Consider the following 22,466-nt stretch of genomic DNA (forward strand, 5'->3'; position numbering starts at 1 on the left):
CTGTAGTGCCATGGCTTTTTTGAGTTCCACAGCATCCGAGGAGCAGGAAAGGTTATTTTCTCTGTGTCTCCATAGACTGCACTGATAGTGTGCATTGTTGTGACCATTTGTTTGTCTGGTTTGACATCTCACTGAAGGCCAAGGAGCAATACAAGCAGCAAAATTTCCCCCTGGATTGTCTCTCTCACGTATAAGAGCAGAGGTGTGCAGTTGCCTCAGGGCTTTTGCAACGTGATGGGTTGGGTATCTTTAAATGACATTGGTGCACCAGCAAGTTGGTCTTCACCACACACAACCTGGTATAGTATTGTTCAAAATTAAAGTTATTATATTGAACCCGATACACTCTCAAACATCTCAATTTGTCTTCAAACCGGATAGGTGAGAAGACTGTATCCCATCCAGAAGATATAGTGTAGCCATAAACTTCTGATCAGAGCTTGTCCGGACACGTAACACTGACTATTGCTACTCCCAAGCATTATGAAATTTGTCTCTCCACATCACCACAGTTTGCCGTCAGAAGGACCAGAATGTGATGTGGATTTAGCGAACAACACTTCACTGACAAACAACATTGACTGACATATAATTAATTCCCCAAAACAAAAGTTATATCTTTGCAGCAACAGTCGGCATGACAGGTCTGTCAAGCTTCAAGTGTGGGTGTGTAATGAGAACATTAAGGTGACTTTCTTACAATCCACTTTTGTGGAATTATAATTTAGATTAGAATTAGAATTTGAAGTCTAAGACAAACAGAAAAACAAGCAACAGCAAGTGCAACCAGCGAGATTTGGGCTGAATCCTGATCTGTGTGGACGTGAATCACCACCAAACTCAAATCTTCTCCTATAACCTTCATGTTATCAGTCCTTTTACTCTTGTGGTCATTAGTCATTTTTCCTCAAGTAAACATATATTGGTTCCATGTTCTAATATCTGAGAAGGAATTAATTTCTTGGAATTAGACATGTTTTCATTTTGAACTGTTTGACAGTGAGACAATTTGTGGAACCATTTGTTCACTCTTTGCTGATCTTTTTTTTTTTTTAGGTATATCTATTTATCAATGAGTTGAAGAAATTAATAATTGTTGTTTGCAGCTGGTTACATCATATCTACTATCTTAAACAGACCCTGCAACCAGAGGGCACTCTCTCTCTCATCAATACTCACTTAAGTTACAATCATAGAAACATGGCAAAATGTTAAACCAAAGACACTAATCAAACAATCATAATCGCATCTCCAAGATAACAATGCCAGCCTGGTTTCAGTCCAATTCTGGGATAAGTGAGGACACTCGTACATGAGACTGAGCAAGAGGAGAAGTCACAGTGGTGTCAGCTCAGTGATCAGTCAGCTGTGACTGTCTGGCTGAACTGCAGCAGCTCAGACAGACAGAAGCCTGTTGTTTCCAGCTGCCTGCCAGAAACATCGTAGCCACTGCTTTTTTTTTTTTTTAAATCCATGTCTTCTTAATATAAAATAATCATGGGGGATAGGAGAAATGAGTGTATAAACAATTACATTTTTAAGAAGCCTCTCCCTTTAAAGTGCACATATGGCTCTAAGGGGATATTAGTCACTATCTTGAACAACAACACTACTCCCTGGGGTCCAATGCTGTGTATAGCAATGGCTTTGTTATTTCAAGCACTTATCTGTTTTGCTTTTTTATGCATGGGCACCCCGTTACTCCCTGGGGTGAGCTAGTGATATAGCCTTCGGCTCAGAACTTCTCAACGGGGACGCACAACTGCTGCCACCTGGGGTTTGTGATCTAATGATCCAAGCTCCGACAGAAAACTCACATCTTGGTTTTGCAGGCCAAATATATTTCGACTCTACCATCTGCTGTCGGAAAAGAAAGGCTGCTATCAAATCCACCATGAGTGACAGTATATACTGTCAGCACCCTGAGCTGACAGGCAGCACCAACCACGCCTTGGGCGAAACCCCACAAAACTATTGCATTAATGCACAGGGGGTGTTTGTAACCCAGGTAATGTGACTCAACCTGTCTGCCAAGCACAGGCTCAGACAGGACGGGAAGTGAAAAAAAGAGAGGAAGTTTGTGACTGTGAGTCTCCGGGGACGGAAGTTCACTAACCACAGTGTGTCTCCTGCAAGATGCACATGTGGATGTAGTGCATGTGCAGTGACACAAATATTCAGAGAGTGGAGAGAAAAAAAAAACGTCTAATATGGTAATATGGAAGCTTTACCTATAACTGTCTACAAAACAACACGTAGCGCGTGCTTGCATAAGCCCGTCTTGTTCATTGAGACAAAGGAATGCCAAGTGAGACATGTGACAGCTGAGTAAACCTCTTGGCATTTTCTCTCCTGGCTGAGCTGAGGCCAACCCTGTGAAATGCAAAGGAATGCAGGTAGTACAAACATGGCTTTCTCCAAGAGAACTATGTGAAGGTGAAGCTGTGACTGCTGCCATCGTTCTACCATTTATATCATCGCTTGAAACTTTCTCTGCCTAGTAAATAATCCCTGACACGCACCCAGGAAATCCATTTTAACAAAGATAGCGATATCTATCATATCAGATGTTTCGTTCCAATCTGAACCATAATTAAAACATGAGTGCAGCTGTGTTATCTGACTGTGACTGAGTTGGTGTGACATGGAAGAAAAAAAATGTGAAATTCCTTGTTTGTTTGTTTGTTTTTTCAGCAAACGCAATACTTGTGTCTTTATCCTCTGATGGAATAACGAAAAAAAGGTCACGATTAAACATTTGGGGGTACCTTGCAGAGTGCTTGTTCCCTGACCTGTGGACACGAGTGTCTGCAGTCTGCAGGCTTTGATAAATCAGTCTAGTTCTAACATAAGTGGCCACTTATGTGTGAGCACTTTATTTATAGGCGCATGCATAGCAGTAGTAAGTTAGCACAGTCAGTGCAGCATCAAGCCCCTATCGCTTTTCGTACCTAAGTAACAGACAAAGAGTGAAAATAATGAAGCTTCACATCATCTGTGGCGACGTATCATCAACAGTATAGTTTTCTGTTGCTTTCCTTTACTGCTTTTTACTGTATGTTAAGTCAAGAAAGAGTGGAGCTTGCTAACGAAGCCTAGGACGTGCAGTGATGTAATACTTAATTTCCTCCAGGCTTTACAGTATTAGTTTTCATCTACTGGAATCTAAGAGCCCAGCTTATCCACAGGATAAAAAAAATAAAATAAAATGGATACCATATGTCATGAGAAACAACAATGCTTTGTATGGAAAAAAAATGCACGGATTACTCATATGTGTAACGTTCAAGCTGTGATGAAAATGAATTGGTGATTACATGCATGTCTAATGCAAAGATTATGCTGCCTGTGAGGTTAATTTCAAGTGCACTGGCAATTTAAATGTCACATGACAGCAGCTGTGTGTGAAAATATGGTCACAGCTTAGATTGATTGCTGTGTTATGCAAATAGCCTGCTGTGCTTGGAATACCAAACATATTTTTGATATGACAGTCACAGTGATTTGCTTAAAGTATCAGTGCAAAAGTCAGCCTATAATCTTTCAAATTTAAGGTTGACACGCATTGATGCATGTAGTCATACGTCATGTAACGTGAATGATTACATCAGATGAATGCATCTGACTTACTGATAAATTCGGCCTATATATAGGGCACTATATATCGCTGCTTATGCTGAGTGGAGTGTCAACTAAACATCGTTTCCCGCAGCGCTCGACAACCAAAACACAACATGTTTCCGGTAGCGAGCAGTTGACAGCAATCACAAAAACCCTGAATGTTGTCGCAGTTTAGTCCTGCCGGCTTCCCGCACACACGCCGAATTGAAGAGAACAGTCTAATGTTTGTCCCCAAACTTGGACTTTTCATCCAGGACTGTGCTATTTTTTGCTAATAAGCAAAGAAGCGTTAAAGTGCCGGAAAAGTCTATTTTGATTGGCTCATCGAGAGAGGGGGAGTGCAGCAGCCAGGCACCGAGGCGGTTGTAGTAGTGTGGGTGGAGGAGGAAGGGAGCCGGGGGGGAGGGGGTGTGGGGGGGAGCTGTCAAAGCACATGACAAAGCAGTGTCGCGTACTGTCTGCTGGCACTGGTCCTAATTAAACATCTACTACGTTTTTTAAACAGACTTGAGTCTGTTTCCGGGTATAAGTGACATTATATGCATTTTTCTCTCCCCGAAACGCGGCGGTTATACGCACTGTAAACAAATCTCCGCCGTGGACTATAACGTGTTTACGACACGGTCGTTCAGGGGAATTAAAAACAAAACAAAAACAAAAAAACAAGCACAGAGCAGTCAAGTAGATGCACACAGCACATGTGTATTATAACTGTCTCACTGTGCTGTACCAGGTCGACACATACCCTTCTTCTCCGGTTGGTCTGTGTCAGATGCATCCACAGCTCAGCCTCGTACTGGACGCAACCAACTGTCAGTCTTCTCCCTGTCAACAGTGGTCGACGGTGGTCGTCACCAACACCAACAATAACGCCCTTTTTTTTTATCCTCCCCTGTAAGGTTTCTCCGGCGCCGTAATCACTGGAGTCTTCCCGCTTCTTTCTTTTTTTTTCATGAAAGGGAAAGGAAAGAAGAAACACAAACGTAACTCGGTGCTTCCTGATTTAGGTAGAGTGGTGATGATGATGTTTGTAAGGGGTGGGGCGGAATGCAGCGTTTTACTCCGCCAAGATATGTGGACTAAAAGGACACGTTGGTGCACGCCTGTGCATGATTAGCGAGCGCACGGTTCATGGCTGGTTCAATAACAATAATAAAAAACAACAATCATTTTTGAAATGTCACAGCAGTATTGTTGTCACCAGCAGAGCCACGCCTCCTCTTTACTGCAACAACAGGTACATCCAATGCCTTGCTCAATGGCCACTCACTCAGATACTCATTTCTGAGCCTCTGTTTAGGATTGACCACTCTTTTATAAAGTAGGGGTACTTAGCAGAAAATGACTTTGGTAGAAGTTGAAGTCACTTTATATATATATATATATATATATATATATATATATATATATATATATATATATATATGTATTAAGAAAAATTGAAAGTATATGACATTTATTGTACTGTACTTGTACAAAATGTGCTTAAGTTTTGGAATTAAAAGTATTAAAAAGGTGAGGAGTAAGGATTGAGCCATGGTTGCTCAGTGGTAGGGCCAGTGGTCTTTCAACTGGAAGGTTGTGGGTTCAATTCCAGCTAGAAAAGCTCTATATAAATACAGACCGTTACCAACTCTTCTGATTTTATTTGGTAGTAAGAGAGTTGGGGGAAATGTACGTTTAGGAAGTGTAGTGTTAGTAAAAGTTGCTAGAAATACAAATAAAGTAAAGTAGAGATACATGCACTTTGTACTTAAGTAACAAAAGTATTTGTACTTTGTTACATTACAACAGTGTTTCCCAACCCTGGAACAGCTCGTTATCAGGCTTCTGCAGAGCTTGATGACGAGCTGACAATTAGAATCAGGGTTTTACCTGAAGAAGTGGTTTAGGCGTTTAGTTACACTTAAATGATTGTCAGATGTGACGCTGTAATGCAGAGATTTTTAACAGCCTTTGATCATATAAATCCAAAAACGACAATCCGTCCTGTTCCTGAGTCCTGGGTAATGATTATCCTGCTGGGGGGGGGGGGCAAAACCCACAATCTGACAATTTATCAGGGAAGATCCGCCAAAAGGCAGAGAAAATGACTCAACATCGTCTGTCATATGATAATAATCCATTAGCTTAGAGACTGGACTGATTTTGACAGCGATACAGTGACTTGTTGTCATGGAAATAGCTGGGCCTCAGTTGAGGTAATAGGCCTAAAACTGGATGGATTATCCATCACAATAACTCTGGGGGAAGAGGAGTTGTTTGTCATCTCTGTGTCGGCGTTGTGGACATGTGCTTATTGCTTAGTAAGACGCATGTGTTCACATTACCTCAAAGGTAGAATCCACGGTATCCACAGTTATTGATTGAAAATGAAACTCAACAAGAATCACAGAGTGTTCCCTTTCTGGCCACTTGCAGACGAGGACAGATGGCGAACTGCAAGCCTGAAACAGACACATTCTCGTGAGTTCATGATTTTATGTATCGTGCGGTGTTTCGCTTGATTGCTTGGTGGAAATAAATCCAGGTGTCTTGCTCTCGTCTGTATTTGTCTGGAATGTAATTAGCCTGATTGAAGGTCCTCATGCATACAGCAGCAACATGGATTTCCTTTCATCCTTGACTAAAAGGTTCATTTAGATGGAGTTCTAGCGAGCTTTTCTGCTACAGTATATGGGTTCAGACTCCCACACCGTGTTCTGGTTTGTTCACATCGAACAGACTGTGGACGTCCGCAAGTGAAAGTGCACGATGGAAGGAAAGGCACCAATGCACACAATCATTCAACTCGAACATTTTTAATGAGGTATGTTGTTACTTCAGTGTTTGGGTCGGTCAATGATCTATTCCATTTATTATTTTAGGGATATACGACCTGTCCGGGGTGTTCCCAGCCTTTTGCCATATGTCAGCTGGGATTGGCACCAGCTAAAACTACTGATGATGATGATATGATAAAGATGGATGACACATTATTGCTTCCACCATTTGTGTAATATCTCTGTTATAGCAGCGCTATATTCTGAGGTGATTAGAGGGTGATGGTGTTGTCAGTTCGCGCAATCGACTCCAATTGAGCTGTTATATCTGAAAAATCCAAGTATTCATTTCAGTGTACTTCACTGGGATAAGAATGGCATGTGTTTTTGTTATTGCACCACATCATCTGATAATGTGGAAACTGAGAGAGGTTTATGAGCTTAACTGCAACCAGCAACCGGGGGGCAGGGCTTAAGATGTCATGACGCCCATTATTTTGTGAAATCATAAACTTTTTTCAATATTGAATCACATTTTTCATGTATTTTTTTTTTATTCTAATCAGGTCGTTGTGTACTCCCAAGCAAACGTTAGTTTTTCCACTAAGCTATATAACAGTCACTCGTGGAATTTATGTGAGTAGTATTTATAGGACAAGAATGCTTTCAATGCCAGTTTGCTTGGGGGAAGCACCATTTTAAAACGTGGAATTTTTGTTTTGTCCTCAGTTAAAATTGAATGCCAACTCGAGTTTTAACTCAAAGTGCAAGTTTCAGCTCTCGCAGCTCGCTCTCGTCTCCAATAAACACTCCAGTTGATTGTGGTCTTGTGTGCGCAAGTGAATTTAATAAATGCACAAACCAACTTACTTACTTCTGATGATGTCCGTACAAAACATACTTGAAGGCAGCACCGACATGAGCTAAACATGTAAATGTGTAAAATTGGAAAAGTAATTGAAGAGGCGACCTTATTATGCAAGAGATTTTAGTTCTTAAATTAAAAATGAGGCGCCTGCTTGTTTTTCTCAGGCCGGACATGAGTCTTATTAATGTTCAGAGATACTGTATGCTGTTTTTTTTGTTATTTTCTTTTTTTTTAAAAAACTACTTCCACTGAGAGGGCACTTCGGGGCGTTTTATGCACAGTAGCACCTAATCTCCACACATTAAGCTAATGACCTCCAAGAATCCTGATGGATATTAAATGCTGCCTGGTTTCACCTTCTTGGATTTAATCACATCAAAGGGGGGGAGAAAAAAAAAGGTCAGATAACATCGCACAAACAGAGCAAAGCCACAGCAAGTGCCAGGCATGGCAATAAATACAAATCACTCACACAGATACTCTCATCTCACACGGAGTCTGTATGACAAGGCTGATATCTATGGTCATGGTCGGGGATAAAAAAGGATGTTTGCAGCAGATACAGAGAATAAGTATGAATTTCATTCCCAAATATATAAAGGATTATAGAGGGATTTACAAAATTGAATTATTTCAACTTTTTAACCGTAACCCGGAGGCCAGACTCCAAGCACACCTGATTCAAGTGAGAAAACTCAATTCATCGAAATAAAACATAAATGTGCAGAAACGGTTGCTCTGCCGAGCTGCAAAACAGACACAAAAAAAAACCCCACATTTACCATAATGTTTCCATTCCTGATGTGATTATGCGTTTGTCAAATGTCAAAGCAGTGTATTAAAATACCTTTTGCAACCACAGAGATTAACCTGCACGACTCTCCTAAAATCAACTTAGCCTGCTACAGTGTTCTCATTATTTCCACTGATGACTGCCCACCAAACACACAGAGAATAAATGAGAGTCAGAGACGGAGGCAAAACAGTAATGTGGCAGAACATAAACACTCAAACACATATTAAGCATAAACAATAAGTCCTTACTGCACCACCTTCAACATAAACAGCCCCATCTAGTGGAAAATCACATTATGCTGAACAATATCAACGGTGAAAATGATAAATGCTTATGTAGAAATGTATTGGACACATGTGAAATTGAGACTGCACACATAAGGTTTAATTAACTTCTCATGACTGTTCAGCCTGTGATAGCCACATTAAAAGAATTGATGCATACAGTGCCAAGGAGTTCATGTCATTATTAGTCACGTAAACCTTCCTCTTTTAACATTCTAGATGTTTGTGTCTAGAAATCAGAAATCCCCTGTGGAGTTTCTTTTACCATTTATGTTCAGTCTTTGAGGTCCAGCAAAGCAATTCACGTGTTTGGCTAAGCCAGGTATTAAAATAAGGTTTGGAAAGTAAGAGGATACTTACTTTCAGCCATCTTCTTCTTCTTCTTCTCTGCCATTGCAGGTGCATGTGCTTCGACGAGGCGCTGTTATCTGAAATTGTTTTGTAGAAACAACAAATAGAAAGAGAAAGACAGAGTACACATGGCCTTTTCTATGGTGGAGTATAAAAGTAGCAGAACTTACTGATGTATTGAGGAATTCCAAATCCTCGATTATAACCAATTCATTAAAGCATTTTAACAATAAATGAAAAATGTCAGTCCCTTGTGGAACACGGCAGGCCTGTGAAAACACCATCCAATCGTATTGAACATCCCAAAATAATTTATTGGATCGGGATGCATCAATCAAACTGCTAACTGCATTGTGAGTTCCTGTGCTCTGGAGGCGGAGCTTTGGAGGGAATTGTGAAGAAAGGGGTCTGGACTTTTGAATTCAAACTGTTTTTCCAGGATCTCCAACCCTGCCTTTAAGAAAACAATAAAGATGTGTATATAGTGTATTGCATAATAGACGATGCCCAAAATGTCAATAGTATACAGTCAGTGTTCTATCATATTATAGTTATTAACCTTATCTGTTTTGTATTGGTTATTGTTGTGTGTCTGACCTTTGAATGACAAATCACAGAGGATTTAGAGGTTTCATGGAATCAAATCATGGCCAGATGACTGACTGTTGTGTTGTGTTGTGTTGTGTGTGTGTGTGCTCTCCATCCTGCCTGCTGCCTCTCTTCTCCTCTGTGCTGTTTGTGTTTGCTTGGAGACATGGAGGACACAGAGCTACTCTGGCAGGCTCTGAATATCAGTCAGGAGCAGAAACTACTGAATTATTCCATCCTGACCTGTCCTCACCTGCGCCTTTCAGCTCAGTCGCCATCGACGCTGACAGAGCTCGATGAACCTGTACCCGCTTCATTTTCTAACACAGCTGAGACTAATGGGAAACAAACCAGTACAAAGGATGTCAGGAGAGGACCAGAAAGGCAAACAATGGGCAGCGAAAAATACTGTGCCTTCTGACATGGATACAATCTCTGTCCACGAGGAAAGTGCATTTCAATGCTTCAAAAATTATTTTTTTTAAATGCAAAAAAAAGAGATGTTCCAAGAAGGCTGTACAACCAAATGCAAAAAAAAGAGTGCCTTGCACTCAGTATAGTAGTATGTTGCAGAGGTAGAAGGACCCAAGCAAGCACATGCAGTTTGCCTTTCATTGAATGAAAGTGATTACGTTTGACATTGAAAGCTGTTCAGTGTCCTTTATCTAAACACTGATTGATTCAGCACAACATCATGTTCAGTTGATGAAAGCTTTTGTATTTGCTGTTCTTAACCCTCTGCGTTAATATTTCCTGGGAAAACTGGACAAGCAGTACAAAGCCACACGATAAACGGAGCAGTTCGATTTAGAAGAGGTGCTGACAGAAAAGAAAACACACGCACCTACAGAAATGAGACCTTCAAAAATGGTCCATTACCAATGTTTCTTATATGGAATGATTATGTGAGGAGGTTCACGCCGCCTGACGACATAAATGCAGCGACAAAAAGAAATAGCACTGGATTGTGCAGCTTGAGGTGTATATATATAAATACAGCGATTTTCAGATTATTGTCAAGCTGCCAATTGCACAATTTCACTGTTTTGGTTCTCACTCACTCCTGTGATGTCATTGTCAACTCGACTAGGGAGAAATGTTCCTAACAATCCAGGGTACAGTAGCTTCTCAGCACCAAAGAGAAAGCTGGTGCAATGCGTGAGAGAATTCAGGCGTAGGTAGATACCAAAAACAGAGATAAAAGAGTGTGAGTGTGAAGCATGACTATATATATCATCAACAATAGGCATCAGTCATTAGTTTAGTGTCTCATCTGTAGCCTGGATATTGTGGCTGATGAGAAAGTGTGTGACGTGAGCGTTTGAGTGCTGAAACACTTTCTGCATGACTTCATTTCTAAAAAAAAAAAAAGAATGAAGCACACTTTAAACCCAAGTTTCCCTGCTATTAGAGAGAAGAGGTTGACAGTAATGATTATTTCCTCAAAAAGTAGAGCTGAAATCAAAGACATGTTGTTGTTTTTTTAAGTGAGAAAAAAGCTATGATTTGCTTCTCTTTTTTTCTCCCTCTCTTCTCACAGTAGTGAACTATCACATGAAAATTTCATGAGCAGCTTTTCAGTTTGGACTTCGGCATGACCAGTCAGTCTCCGGGGGGAATCATCACATCTCTTGGAGCTCAGCATGGCCTTTGAACAAAAAGTGCAAAAGATTTTTCCTCTTTTGAATCTCAAGTAATAGATCTTTTTTTTTTAACAATAGATTTTTGTTTATGTACTGTTATAAAGACAGATTCAATTTGCACTTAGCCCACACCGTATCAATTTCTGTTTAATTTCCATTTTCATTCACTGGAAGCCCCCAAAAAGGCCTTGTTATGGTCCGGTGCCCTGTCCTGGTGTGTATACCCAGCCTTTTGCCCTATGTCAGCTGGGATTGAATCCAGCCCTCACGACCTTCATGAGGAGGATGAAGCGGTAGACAATGCAATGAGTGAGTGAGTGAGTGATTGAGTATTTCCTCTTTATGATGAAACCAAATGAAACTCGGACAGTGCAATCATAGCAAGACTATCGAGCGAAATAAAGCAATTTGGACAGCCCAGCAGGTGTATAATATCAGAAAGAACAAATTGAACTCTGCCCACACTGTATCAAAACTAACGGATGTAAGTACGAAAATGGTAAATTGCAGTGATGGTTTCAGGAACGTGGAAGAAAAAAAAAAACAGCCCCACAGTATCCAAAAGGACACATTTTTTTTCCTTAAGATTTTTTTCTTTTCGAGAGGTGGTCTAATGGGTGCTGACGTGCATGAGCATAGCCCAACCCCAGCTTTAATGTGAGGGGGATAGTCCAGGCGCAGAGACACAGGGTGGAGAGTGGAACAGCGCGGTCGGTGCGCAAACGCACCAGTGCGTAACAGGAGAGACGGACGCGTAGGACCCACGAATGCTGAACGCTGCATAACCAAATCCTTTTACTCTTATAGTTTGTGTGAGTCTTAAATGAAGATATAGAGGATTTCCCCCCGAAACCTTGAGATAAAGACAGACACAAGATGTGCAGGAGCGCACACGGAGGCGCGCCGGAATATCGACACGCCTGCTCTGAAAACTCCGCGTCATGAAGCAGCAGTCGCGCAAAGACCTTCCATAGGTCAGTGTGGCGACGTCTTAAGTTAACAAAAGGGAGTTAAAAGAAAACAAGTACACAAATAAACAATGAACACATCAGAGTCTGCTTGGCTCATGGATGAGCCGCGGAACATGACAGACGAGGAGGATGAGAAACTTTTGTTCGGGATCGGCACGGATAATTTCATCACGCTGCTGGTTTTCGCGCTCATCTTTACGCTCGGCGTGCTGGGCAACTCCATGGTGATCACCGTCCTGGCGCGGAGCAAACCGGGGAAGCCACGGAGCACCACCAACATATTCATCCTCAACCTGAGCATAGCGGACCTCTCCTACTTGCTCTTCTGCATCCCCTTTCAGTCCACCATCTACATGATGCCAAGTTGGGTCCTGGGCGCATTCATCTGCAAGTTCATCCACTATTTCTTCACCGTGTCCATGCTGGTGAGCATCTTCACCTTGTCTGCCATGTCCGTGGACCGATACATTGCCATCGTGCACTCCAGGAAGTCCTCCACTATCCGGGTGGCAAAGCACGCTTTGGTCGGAGTGGTGGTGATTTGGATACTCTCTCTGGCCATGGCGGCACCTGTCATGTACTACCAGAACATCTTTCACAGGGGCAATGACACCTTCTGCTGGGAAGTTTGGCCAAATCAAAACCAGAGGAAAGTCTATGTCGTTTGCACATTTGTGTTTGGTTATGTGCTGCCCCTGCTGCTGATTTCCTTCTGTTATGCAAAGGTAAGAACATCTCCATGTTGGTGTCAGTCCACAGTGTTCTGGAAATTCTTGTACTGTGATAAAATATGCAATATTCTCTTACTCACAGGTTTTAAACCACTTGCACAAAAAACTAAGAAATATGTCCAAAAAATCAGAGGCATCAAAGAAAAAGGTACGTGCCATTCCAACTCTTACATGTTTGCAAAGTGTAATTTCATGTATTACATGTTCACATTAAATTGATCTTCTGTAATGATGGGTAGAGTTTTACTTCTCTTGCCACAAGTACTATACAATATGATAGAAGTGAGGTATGAGGTATGGTGTCAGTCCATTAATCATACGTCTAATGAAATCTGTTTTCATCTTTCTTGATTTTCTGTTGACATTTTATTAGATTTAAAGCAGAGGATGATGTTCTTGACCTTTAGAAGAAAACTATACAGTGTGGGGACTAGTCTGCCACTAACACAGGTGGTCATCAGTTGCCTCCAATTCAGCAGAGTTCAAAACTGTGATTATCAATACCATCAAAGTAGCAGAAAGGATAGAGAGTCAACCTGCAATCTACTCTTCATTATACTTGCAGAGAGCCAGCTCTCTGCTAGTCACACACCTGATTGTCGACCTGTGTCTGTCCATTGTTCTTCACGGTCTGTCACTTTGGCGACACAGACCTGATAAGTGCCTTGTGCTATGAAGCCAGGAGTAAAGGCAAAGGCTCATGGTCAGCTGGGAGGGGAGAGGATGGGTGAGAATATAAATGATGCCTGATTTGCACCTACGTTCGGGGCAATATTGTGTGGGGCTTGAAACACCCACAGGAGGAAATGCCAAGAATCTCACACAGACCGATGATTTACAGTGCTCACTGTTCAGAGACGGAGCTGCTACACTGACAGCCTAAGATACATGCTATAAATTACCTTAGATGGGCCGCCACTGATAGAATCAATGGCATATATAAGTATGATACTCTCTTACTTGTATTTAATAGCTGAAAACACAAGAAAAATGGCTGAAAAATGAAAGAAACAACAGCAGTAGCTATTCCCTATGCTGTTTTCACTTCATTCCATTAAAGTGTTGCCTTTTGTGCTGCATTTTTTAAAAGAAGAAACAAAGTCTGCCAGGTCAGAGATCCCACAATGACTCAACCCACTGGCTAATTTCTCCTCAGTCTAATCGACATCTTGCAAAAAAAACATAACCTGGCTGTGCTATTGCAGTTCGTGTCTCTCATGGTCATAATCACAGCACATCATTGTCCTGCTGGCAAAAAAAAATAAAATAAATGTGGTTCAATACTTTGAATATGAATCTTTTGTGCACAGATCCATAACCTCTCATGTAATCGTTTAGTTTAATAATCGTCACGTACGGTCAGAAGAACATCTGGTTAGACGTAAGCTTTCGTGACTCATGAAACGAGAAAGACGTTTCACAGGTGGTTATTACTACACTCACACAATAACTTCCAAATGATCCACGAGAGCACTCACCATTGTTCCGGCTTCACTGTTCCAATCTTCTAAAACAGGTACCGTTTCATCCTGAATAAGAAGACACTGAATATGAGACGGTCCCCTTTTTTTTTTTACACAATATGTAAAAACACTTTGATATACACTGCCTGCTGGAAGGTTTCCCTGAGATGACATTCATCCATGCAAAAGTGAGGCCACATCACTGAATCCTTTTCCCCTTTCTCTCATGGAAGTGGTCAGAATCCTTTCTCCGACAGGATGTTTCTTTTTGAGCTCATCATCTGTGACTTTCAGAGATATTGTTCTGCCTGGTTCATTCATTCAGCAAGATAGAGATTGTTGTGTTTTTTCCCATTCATCCATCCATCCATCCATCCATCCATCCATCCATCTTCTTCTGCGTACGCAAGGTCAGTTCATGTGTGAACTCAAGTAATTCAGGCCACATGAGATATTAAATCCCTCCATCAAGATCTGGATCTGGTCTCCTTCCCCCAGGTCAACATGTCCACAAAATGCCAGTGAAAGGCACCCAGGATAAAACCTAATCAAATGCCCAAACCAAATCACCAGGTTGTTTTTCACACTAAAAGACAGTTGCCCTTCCCCAAAATCCCTCCTCTGGATGTTAAAACACTTAAAGGCTAAATTGCGACACCGTACAGACTAGAGGAAGTTGAATTTAGCTGCCCATAGTGGACAGATCATTTAATCAAATGTTTTGTCTTCTGTCTTCACTTCACGCCAGCAAAACTTTTGACGTTAACGCCAGTGACACTAAGACTACAAATCACCCATAATTTAAGACGACATAACATAGAAAAAACTTACTCGACTTTCGTATGTACGGTTTGAAGTCAAGAACAAATGAACTGTTTACAGCTCGACCTCCACACAAACATTGTTTTTTTTTTATTTTCAGGGAACTGTCGGCTGTAGCTGTATTGCAGCCGTTTTGCCACGTGTTTTTATCTGTTTTCAACAAGTGGGAGTCATTGCAACTGTCATAAACTCCCAGTATCATAAAATGTACGCACACGCTTTAGCGTTCGCTTGTTATTATGTTGCGGATGATGTAATGTATGCAATAACGTCTCCAACGTTTTAGTGTGCACTTTATTATCTTTATATCACTTTATTGTCAGTCTGCAGGAAAGCAAAAAAACATATATTCCTCTAAATCTGAAGCACAATATACATGTTAATATTGTTTTCACTTAATCATGGCATTGGTGTTTTGTTTGAAAGCAAACACACAACGTAGAGGAAGGTCCTCGGCCGAAATATGGGGGGGGAATGTGTTAAAAAAAAAGGTGTTTAATCAGTAGATTGTGTGGTACTTGTGTGGTCTCTGCAGCTTTCTACCCAGAACGGTGAAGCATAATGTCAGTGACAGCTGGGAAGACCAAGGTTACTCCCACTGCTGTTGTGAAATGCAACTTGTGCTTTATCAAACTCACACACTCACGCTTGGAATTAGTCAGTGCACAGGAGACACCCTCAAAGGCCAGCTCTGTGAAGAAAGTACTAAATCTTTCCCTTAATTTCTTTTTCTTGTCTTTGTGTAAAGACGTGAATTATCTGTTTCAATAGGTCTCTTTTAAAATCTCTTGTCATGTTCAGACAAAGGACGTCAGACAAGTTGCTCCGAAGCCTCGCTCCCTTCGGCATTTCACTTCTGGGGAATACCATTTTTCATTTGACTTAAACGTTTTCATAAGAGTCTCCGTGATGAACTGAGAGATTTGAAGGCCAGTAATTACCATTTTTACCATTTAGTTATGAAAATTATATCCCACCCCCCCACCCCGTATTCAAATTGTTTGACAGCATAATGTGAGCCAAGGAGGTTGAATGCTTCAGAACACATAAAACTCATTAGTGACAGCCGAGTGTTACTATTACTTGAGTGTAACTATTGTTAAGTGAGTGTTACCATCCAAAGTCAGGGTTCTAGCCAGGATTTTAGGCAACAACCAAGCGAGCGGTCGGTGCGGAAGAAGGGAGGACTCCAACCCTTCCGTGGTGTAGAGCTTTTGAAAATTTAAGGTCAAATTTTATGTATCATTTATGATACATAAAAGATTTAGTGGATTTGGATTCCATGGGTCTCTCAGCTGCATTGGCCTTTCATCTACAAGAAGCAGACTCGTAGCCTTTGACCCCCGGTGTGTGTCAGGCCCGCCGGATTCCTCAAAATCAGGCCAGGCCGGTTTTGTCGCGATCTGGTCCGCCAGCTTGCTCGCCATCCGATTCCCTCTGCGAAACCGGTCTGAAACATGATGCGATACTACATGTGCGTTAGGTGTTATTTACACGCTTTGACACGCTACCATGTGCTGGCTAGAACCCTGAAGGTTAACCTAACAGCTTCTTTTTGGATACAATAATTTGACTTTTAAGTGCAATTCAGACTTTTCAACTACAGAACATCACACCAGGGGACGGTTTTCTATAGAAAATGTCAAATAAATACTTAAATTAACGTATGAAGGACATTTATATTTACAGTATGTTTTCCACATTTAATTTTATTATAACACTTGACAGAAGGTTTTACTTCTACCAGGGCACTAAAGTTCTTATATTTACATAACAGAAGTGCATGTAAACAAATCACAATCAGTGTTAAAATGCTTTTATGGTGTATTTCCATTCAGGAAAGATGATCAATGAATTGTGACTCTGTAAAAATGATATACATCATATGTGTCAATCATGAAAAAGGGCCATGCCACCCCTGAATCAATAATTTTAAACATTTTTTTAGTGAGAATGCAGCAACTTTTGACAAGCGAGAGTTACAAGTCGAGACAATAAAGCTGGAGAGGGGAGGCCGAAAGGCACATTTGTTTTTTTATGATTTTCAAATTAAATTTTATTAGTTTGCACTTCCTGTGGTGATGCTGCTGTTTATATTAGCCTGAATTATGGCTCTCGGGGAGTTTAGGTGAAGATATAAATGTGTTATGGAGGCAATCCAAACAAAGCAAGGCTGTTGCCACACTGCTACACAAAAAACTGTGGGAAACCTGTGCATTTGAGTTTGTGTACGGTAAGATTAATATTGGAGGACAATATTGACCTTTCATTTCAAATCGGTTATAGTGCAGTTGATTTACCTCTGATATGATTGATGAGGCGCTGTTTCATGAAACATTTATCGTAAAAATAAAAAGATCAATACTGCACTGAGGGGAAGATCTTAAATTAAAATCATGACCATAAAGCAATTTATCAGACTGATTAAACATTTGCTCCAATAATTTTCTCACAGGCTACAAGAATATCCAGTAAATGGATTTTGGTAATTGAAAAATATTCCGGCTTGCGGGGTCCCTACTGTGTTCTATTTCTTTGGTGTTGATTGTGTACTTACAGCGAAATTGTAAACACAACAAACATTTCCCGCTCGTTCAAACACGTTGGCCAGTAGCAGCTTAGTTACATGCGCCGCAGACATGGAGCGACATCACTATCAGGGTTTTCCCCTGGAAAAATAGCTCTCTGACACTGATGAGAGCTGTGGGACTGAACCAAACAGGACAATTGCGTAACAGACTCACCAAAAGAATGATAATACAAGAATAAAAGAAGCAGATATGAATAGAACCAGAACCAAATATTCACCATCATTCTGCAATTCTGCTCTACATGTCTCTGACACAGTGAGTCAAGTGTCGGTTTGTACTTACGCAATGCACGTATCATGTTCCATTTTAGTGCTACGCTGTATTTCTCGCTGTGTTTGTCTTACTTTACTTTCCTCCTGCAGCTTCCCCTGCTCATTATATAGCTTCACACTGATTGCTCCATGGTCAAACAGCCAGATCTTGACATGCGTTTGCATGATTTTGTTAGAATTTATGGCTTTCCTTAATCTAATCCATCGTTAGTTGTAAAGCACTTTAAAAAAAACATTGTGAAACCAAATTACTTTCCTAAAGCAAAACAGCAGGGGGGGGGGGGGGGGGGGCGGGGGAGGCAGCATTATATGATAATTTCAGTCTTCTGTGTATTTTTATTTTCAGCCATAGGTACTAATTAGTCCCGGATTTAATCCACTTGCTATCAAGATGCATTGGAGCAGTCCAGCAGATAAGGCAGCATGTAATTAGAGCTTTCTTTTTTTTTTGGAACGACCAGCTGTAGCCTACAGCTTTACTTAGATAGTCTATTCCTGAATGAATAGAGTAACATGCACCTTTCTCAGATGCTGCATACAATAAATTGGCCACAATTGTCAACACGTGTTAAGATTACATTCAGGGTTATCTTGTGAATAATTGTGCCGTTAACACTGCATGCACTATATAACCAGGTCTAACTGACCATGTGACGCTGATTGTTTACACAACAGAAGTGCTTCTCAAAGCGTGGGCTTGTGGCCCACTGGTGGGCCTAGGGGGTATTGCTGAACTAACACTTCTTCCAAGGAAAGGTTTGAAATTGAAACCCAATTGAATATTATGAAATAATAAGTTGATTTCTCAACAAGAGCCTTTTCGGCATGGAGTTTGCATGTTCTCCCCATGTGTGTGTGGGGTTTTTCTCCAGGTTCTCTGGTTTCCTCCCACAGTCCAAACAACATGCAATATTGGGATTAGGTCAATTGGACACTCTAAATTGACCGTAGGTGTGAGAGTGAATGGTTGTTTGTTTGAGGATAAAGCGGTAGAAAATGGATGGAAAATTATTTCTCAATTTAGTATTTATTTGTAAACATAACATATGGCTTTGACAGTTATGGCCAAAAGGGTAATAACAATCATTTTGATCAAAGGTCGGATCATGGTTACTCTCGAATCGCGATAGAGGCCTCAACTGAAGACGCTTCCTGTTCACTTTGAATGCAGCAAATGCCAAGCGTGGCCAGACTGATTTTTGGATCCATTGCGTTTCTTTGCTCACATTGCGCATGGCAGAAGTTGAGAGCTTGAGCGTTAGCCAATCAAATCACATTATGCAAATATTCCAGCTCAGGCACCAGCCAGTCAAAACATGTTGCATCATGCACTGCTCAATGTAACAGGATCACGAGCATGAAAGTTTGTATCTGGGCCAGTTCTGAAACGAGGGTAAAATAAATATGTTCTGGATTGCAGCTGAATGTGTCAGTTAGATAGTATGATTTATGTGGTGAGAGTTAGATTAATGTGATTCAGATAAGGTTTGTATGAGGCCATGAATGAGTAAGCACTTCTACTGTTCAGTGTCTGTTGCCTGAAGCGAGAATTGCAGGTACTATTCATATTTAAAGTCATTATAATTAAAGCTGCACTCTGTATTTTTTGATATTTGTACATCAGATCAAATGAAGACAGATTAAGATTATGAGTCTTTGTCATATGCACAAACAGTTGCCTACAGCAAGTCTGTAGCTTCCTTCAGCTGATGAGAGCATTTTTGTATCTTTTAGCTTCATGTTTTTCACTCATTTGTTTGTAACTGCTTTCAGTATTAAGGACAAATCCCCTGTTTAGATGCCCAATACCACACAAATGGATACATTTGGCAGCTCGCCGAAGAACATGGAGGGATTTAATGCCTAAAGAGCTTGGTGGGCTTTGTGGAGTCCAAATCACAGCTAGAAGCAAAGTTTTACTTCTATTAAGCAGACTGACTCATATCGAAACATAATGTTGCTCTGTGTGTGCCAGACTATAATAATTCTGTGAAATTAACATAAAAATGAAGTCCTTAATTTGATACAGCTGTAAAAAGGTACCTTTCTTACTCTGGATGGAATGATTGTCATAAAGAGATCAGAACAGCAGCAGCAGAATACGAAAAAAGGAAAGTTCTCTATAAGGCTTTGTTGTTCCTTTATCCCGTCTTACACTTGAACCTGATTACAGCATGCAAATGTACTCACTGTTTTCCTTGAGGGCTCAGACTAAATCTCTCCCCTCTTTCTTCGTGTCCTTTTTCTGACTCATTGGCGGATCTCAGACGGCTCAGACGGTGCTGGTGGTGGTGGTGGTCTTCTGCCTGTCTTGGCTGCCTCATCACGTCGTTCACCTTTGGGTGGAGTTCGGGACGTTTCCGCTCAACCAGGCCTCCTTCGTGCTACGGGTGGCCGCCCACTGCCTGGCGTACAGCAACTCGTCCGTCAACCCGGTCATCTACGCCTTCCTGTCAGAGAACTTCAGGAAGGCGTACAAGCAGGTGTTCAAGTGCCAAATCGGCACCAGTGACTTCCCGCTCAACGACATTAAAGAGATCCGCAGCAAAGTGGACACGCCACCTTCGACTAACTGCACCAACGTTTGACTGATCAAGTGTGGAAGTTGAATTTAGGGCGCGACGAGGTGTCAAGGTGTGACAAGGTCCGTGTAAAGTAATGGTGACAGTAATGGAGCCTTCATATGAGTGTGGATTTTTGGTAAGTGTATTTGCTTAGATAGCAGTAAAAATGCAGTGGTTTAAAGTTTTATTAAAACTGTGAATACAATTTAAAATTCAATAATTTGGCTACATTCTGTGTGAAGCCCTGGTGTGCATGCCAGGATTACATCAGTTTCCTCTCAGTGTATTCACAGGGAAAAAAACTGAACTGACCTCGGCCACATGATGTTGGTTCACTTAATTAAAGGGTGTGAGAACTCCAACAGGAGACGACATTTTTCAATGTAACTCAACAAAATAGTATTTTCAGATTATATTCAGTCGTTAATTAAAAAGAGCAACAGCTGGAGAGTGTGTGAACAGTCCTGCGGTGCCCACTTTCTCAACAAAAAGACCTTGAGTGTCGCTCATTATTACTCGTACTTGTAAAATTGCCTAATTCTGTTAAAAAAATATATGTTTTTCAAACTGAGAAAGAGAGGGGGAAAAAAACACGGCAACCATTTGAAACCATTGACTATGGTTCACACTTAAAGGAATACTTCAGCGATTTGCATTTAGCTTTGTATTACGAGAACAGGGGTAGTATTTTTGAAAAATTGTGCTTCCCAACCTTAGTTTCCCCTGAGTTGAGAAATATCGTGATTCTTTTTTTCTTACGTGCCCATCAGTGACACTTATTTCTGTTAGCGTAACTGTTAGCAAAGATGGCGGACACTGTTTACATTCTGGGAATGAGGTCCCACCCCCCTAAAAAGTGTGGAATTAGCATTGCAGGGCACTAGCGTAGCCTTGGACCAAGTGTCACTGGCAGACGACGTAACCAAAAAAGAATGAAGATATTTCTCGACTCAGTGGAATCTGAGGTCGGGAAGCACAATTTTCCAAAAATACTTCCTCTATTCTAGTAATACAAAGGTGAAGTATTCCTGTAAAGTTCTCCAAGTTCCTCTAAGTCTAAAAAAAAATTGTTAAATGGGACATTTTACAAGAAAATGAGAAAATGTTGAGCCATTTTAGAATCACGCAGCTACTGGGGCTTAGCTAAAGTACCGGTGTTCCTCTGACAGCTCCACCTCCACACAGTTAAACATTTACTGGAACCCTATTGAAGTTCAAAATCTTGTTTTCAATTTAATATCCAGTCACATTCCTTGAAGACAAAATGTGTGGGCTGTAAAAAAATAATAATATATATAACATGTAATTTATTTCATTATTGCTTTAAATGCCACGTCTGAAGAAAGGTTGTTCATGTGGATAATTATTCCTTTCCCATTGATTAAAACATGTACTTATGCAGATTTGTTTGTGAATTTTATAGACCCCCCGACGACTATAATTAATTCACATATGTCTGTGAACGCCTCTGTCTGTGTTTGGGTGTTAATGGTATTTTAACAGTTTTGACATTGTGCTGTGTTTGTATGACTGAGCCAAGCTTGATGCTTGTTTTGCACTGTATCCAATAGCCATCTTTGTGGAAAAAAAACAGAAAAAAAACAAAAAAAAAACAATCTCACCGGACAGACATTCTGTGGAAATTCTGATGCCGTTTGCCATATTGCACGTACGTGATGTGCCAAGCCTCCACACAGCAGCTTTACCTCAGTATGTTCAAACAAATGACTAACACAAAACCTTTAACATAGACGTACCGAAGCATACTTCATGTACAGATTTCAAGTTGGGAACTTGAAGGAATGTTTTATTTGCTTTTTTCACTCAAGGGAGCTTATAAATTGAGTTCAGCGATGATTAACCTGAGGTTAGACACCCACGTGTCATGGAGAGGAGTGAATCTGAGATTTTGGCAGTGGCTGATACAAGCGGGTCACGCCGACTCCATCCAGGGAAGTGGAACTAATCAGTCTCATCAGCAGACACTCATCCTCCCTGAAATAAGGATCTGACAATCCAGGATTACTCCCACACGGAAGACGAGATGCGGCTGATGACCATGCTCACTACAGGGCCGACTGTCCAGATGGTGGTGGTCCTCCCGACCCACACGGGTCAGCGGATTAAAAAAAGAAAAGC

At 41.0% G+C, this 22,466-nt stretch overlaps 2 protein-coding genes across 2 annotated transcripts in view; one reads left to right on the plus strand and one right to left on the minus strand.

Moving 5' to 3' along the window:
* Window positions 1-4,658, minus strand: part of mbpb (myelin basic protein b) — a 59,173-nt gene extending 54,515 nt beyond the window's left edge. Inside the window, exon 1 of the mRNA XM_058647082.1 lies at window positions 4,367-4,658. The gene's annotated coding sequence lies outside the window, so the exon portion shown is untranslated. The remainder of the gene's footprint in view (window positions 1-4,366) is intronic.
* Window positions 4,659-11,611: 6,953 nt separating this feature from the next.
* LOC131470816 (galanin receptor type 1-like) lies at window positions 11,612-21,923 on the plus strand. The gene is made up of 3 exons (XM_058646819.1): window positions 11,612-12,609; window positions 12,698-12,763; window positions 20,031-21,923. The coding sequence occupies exons 1-3, from the start codon at window positions 11,953-11,955 to the stop codon at window positions 20,349-20,351; spliced, it is 1,044 nt and encodes a 347-aa protein (XP_058502802.1). The 5' UTR covers window positions 11,612-11,952; the 3' UTR covers window positions 20,352-21,923.
* Window positions 21,924-22,466: the final 543 nt, after the last annotated feature.

Source organism: Solea solea, chromosome 13 (genome assembly GCF_958295425.1).
Source record: "Solea solea chromosome 13, fSolSol10.1, whole genome shotgun sequence".
Taxonomy (NCBI): domain Eukaryota; kingdom Metazoa; phylum Chordata; class Actinopteri; order Pleuronectiformes; family Soleidae; genus Solea; species Solea solea.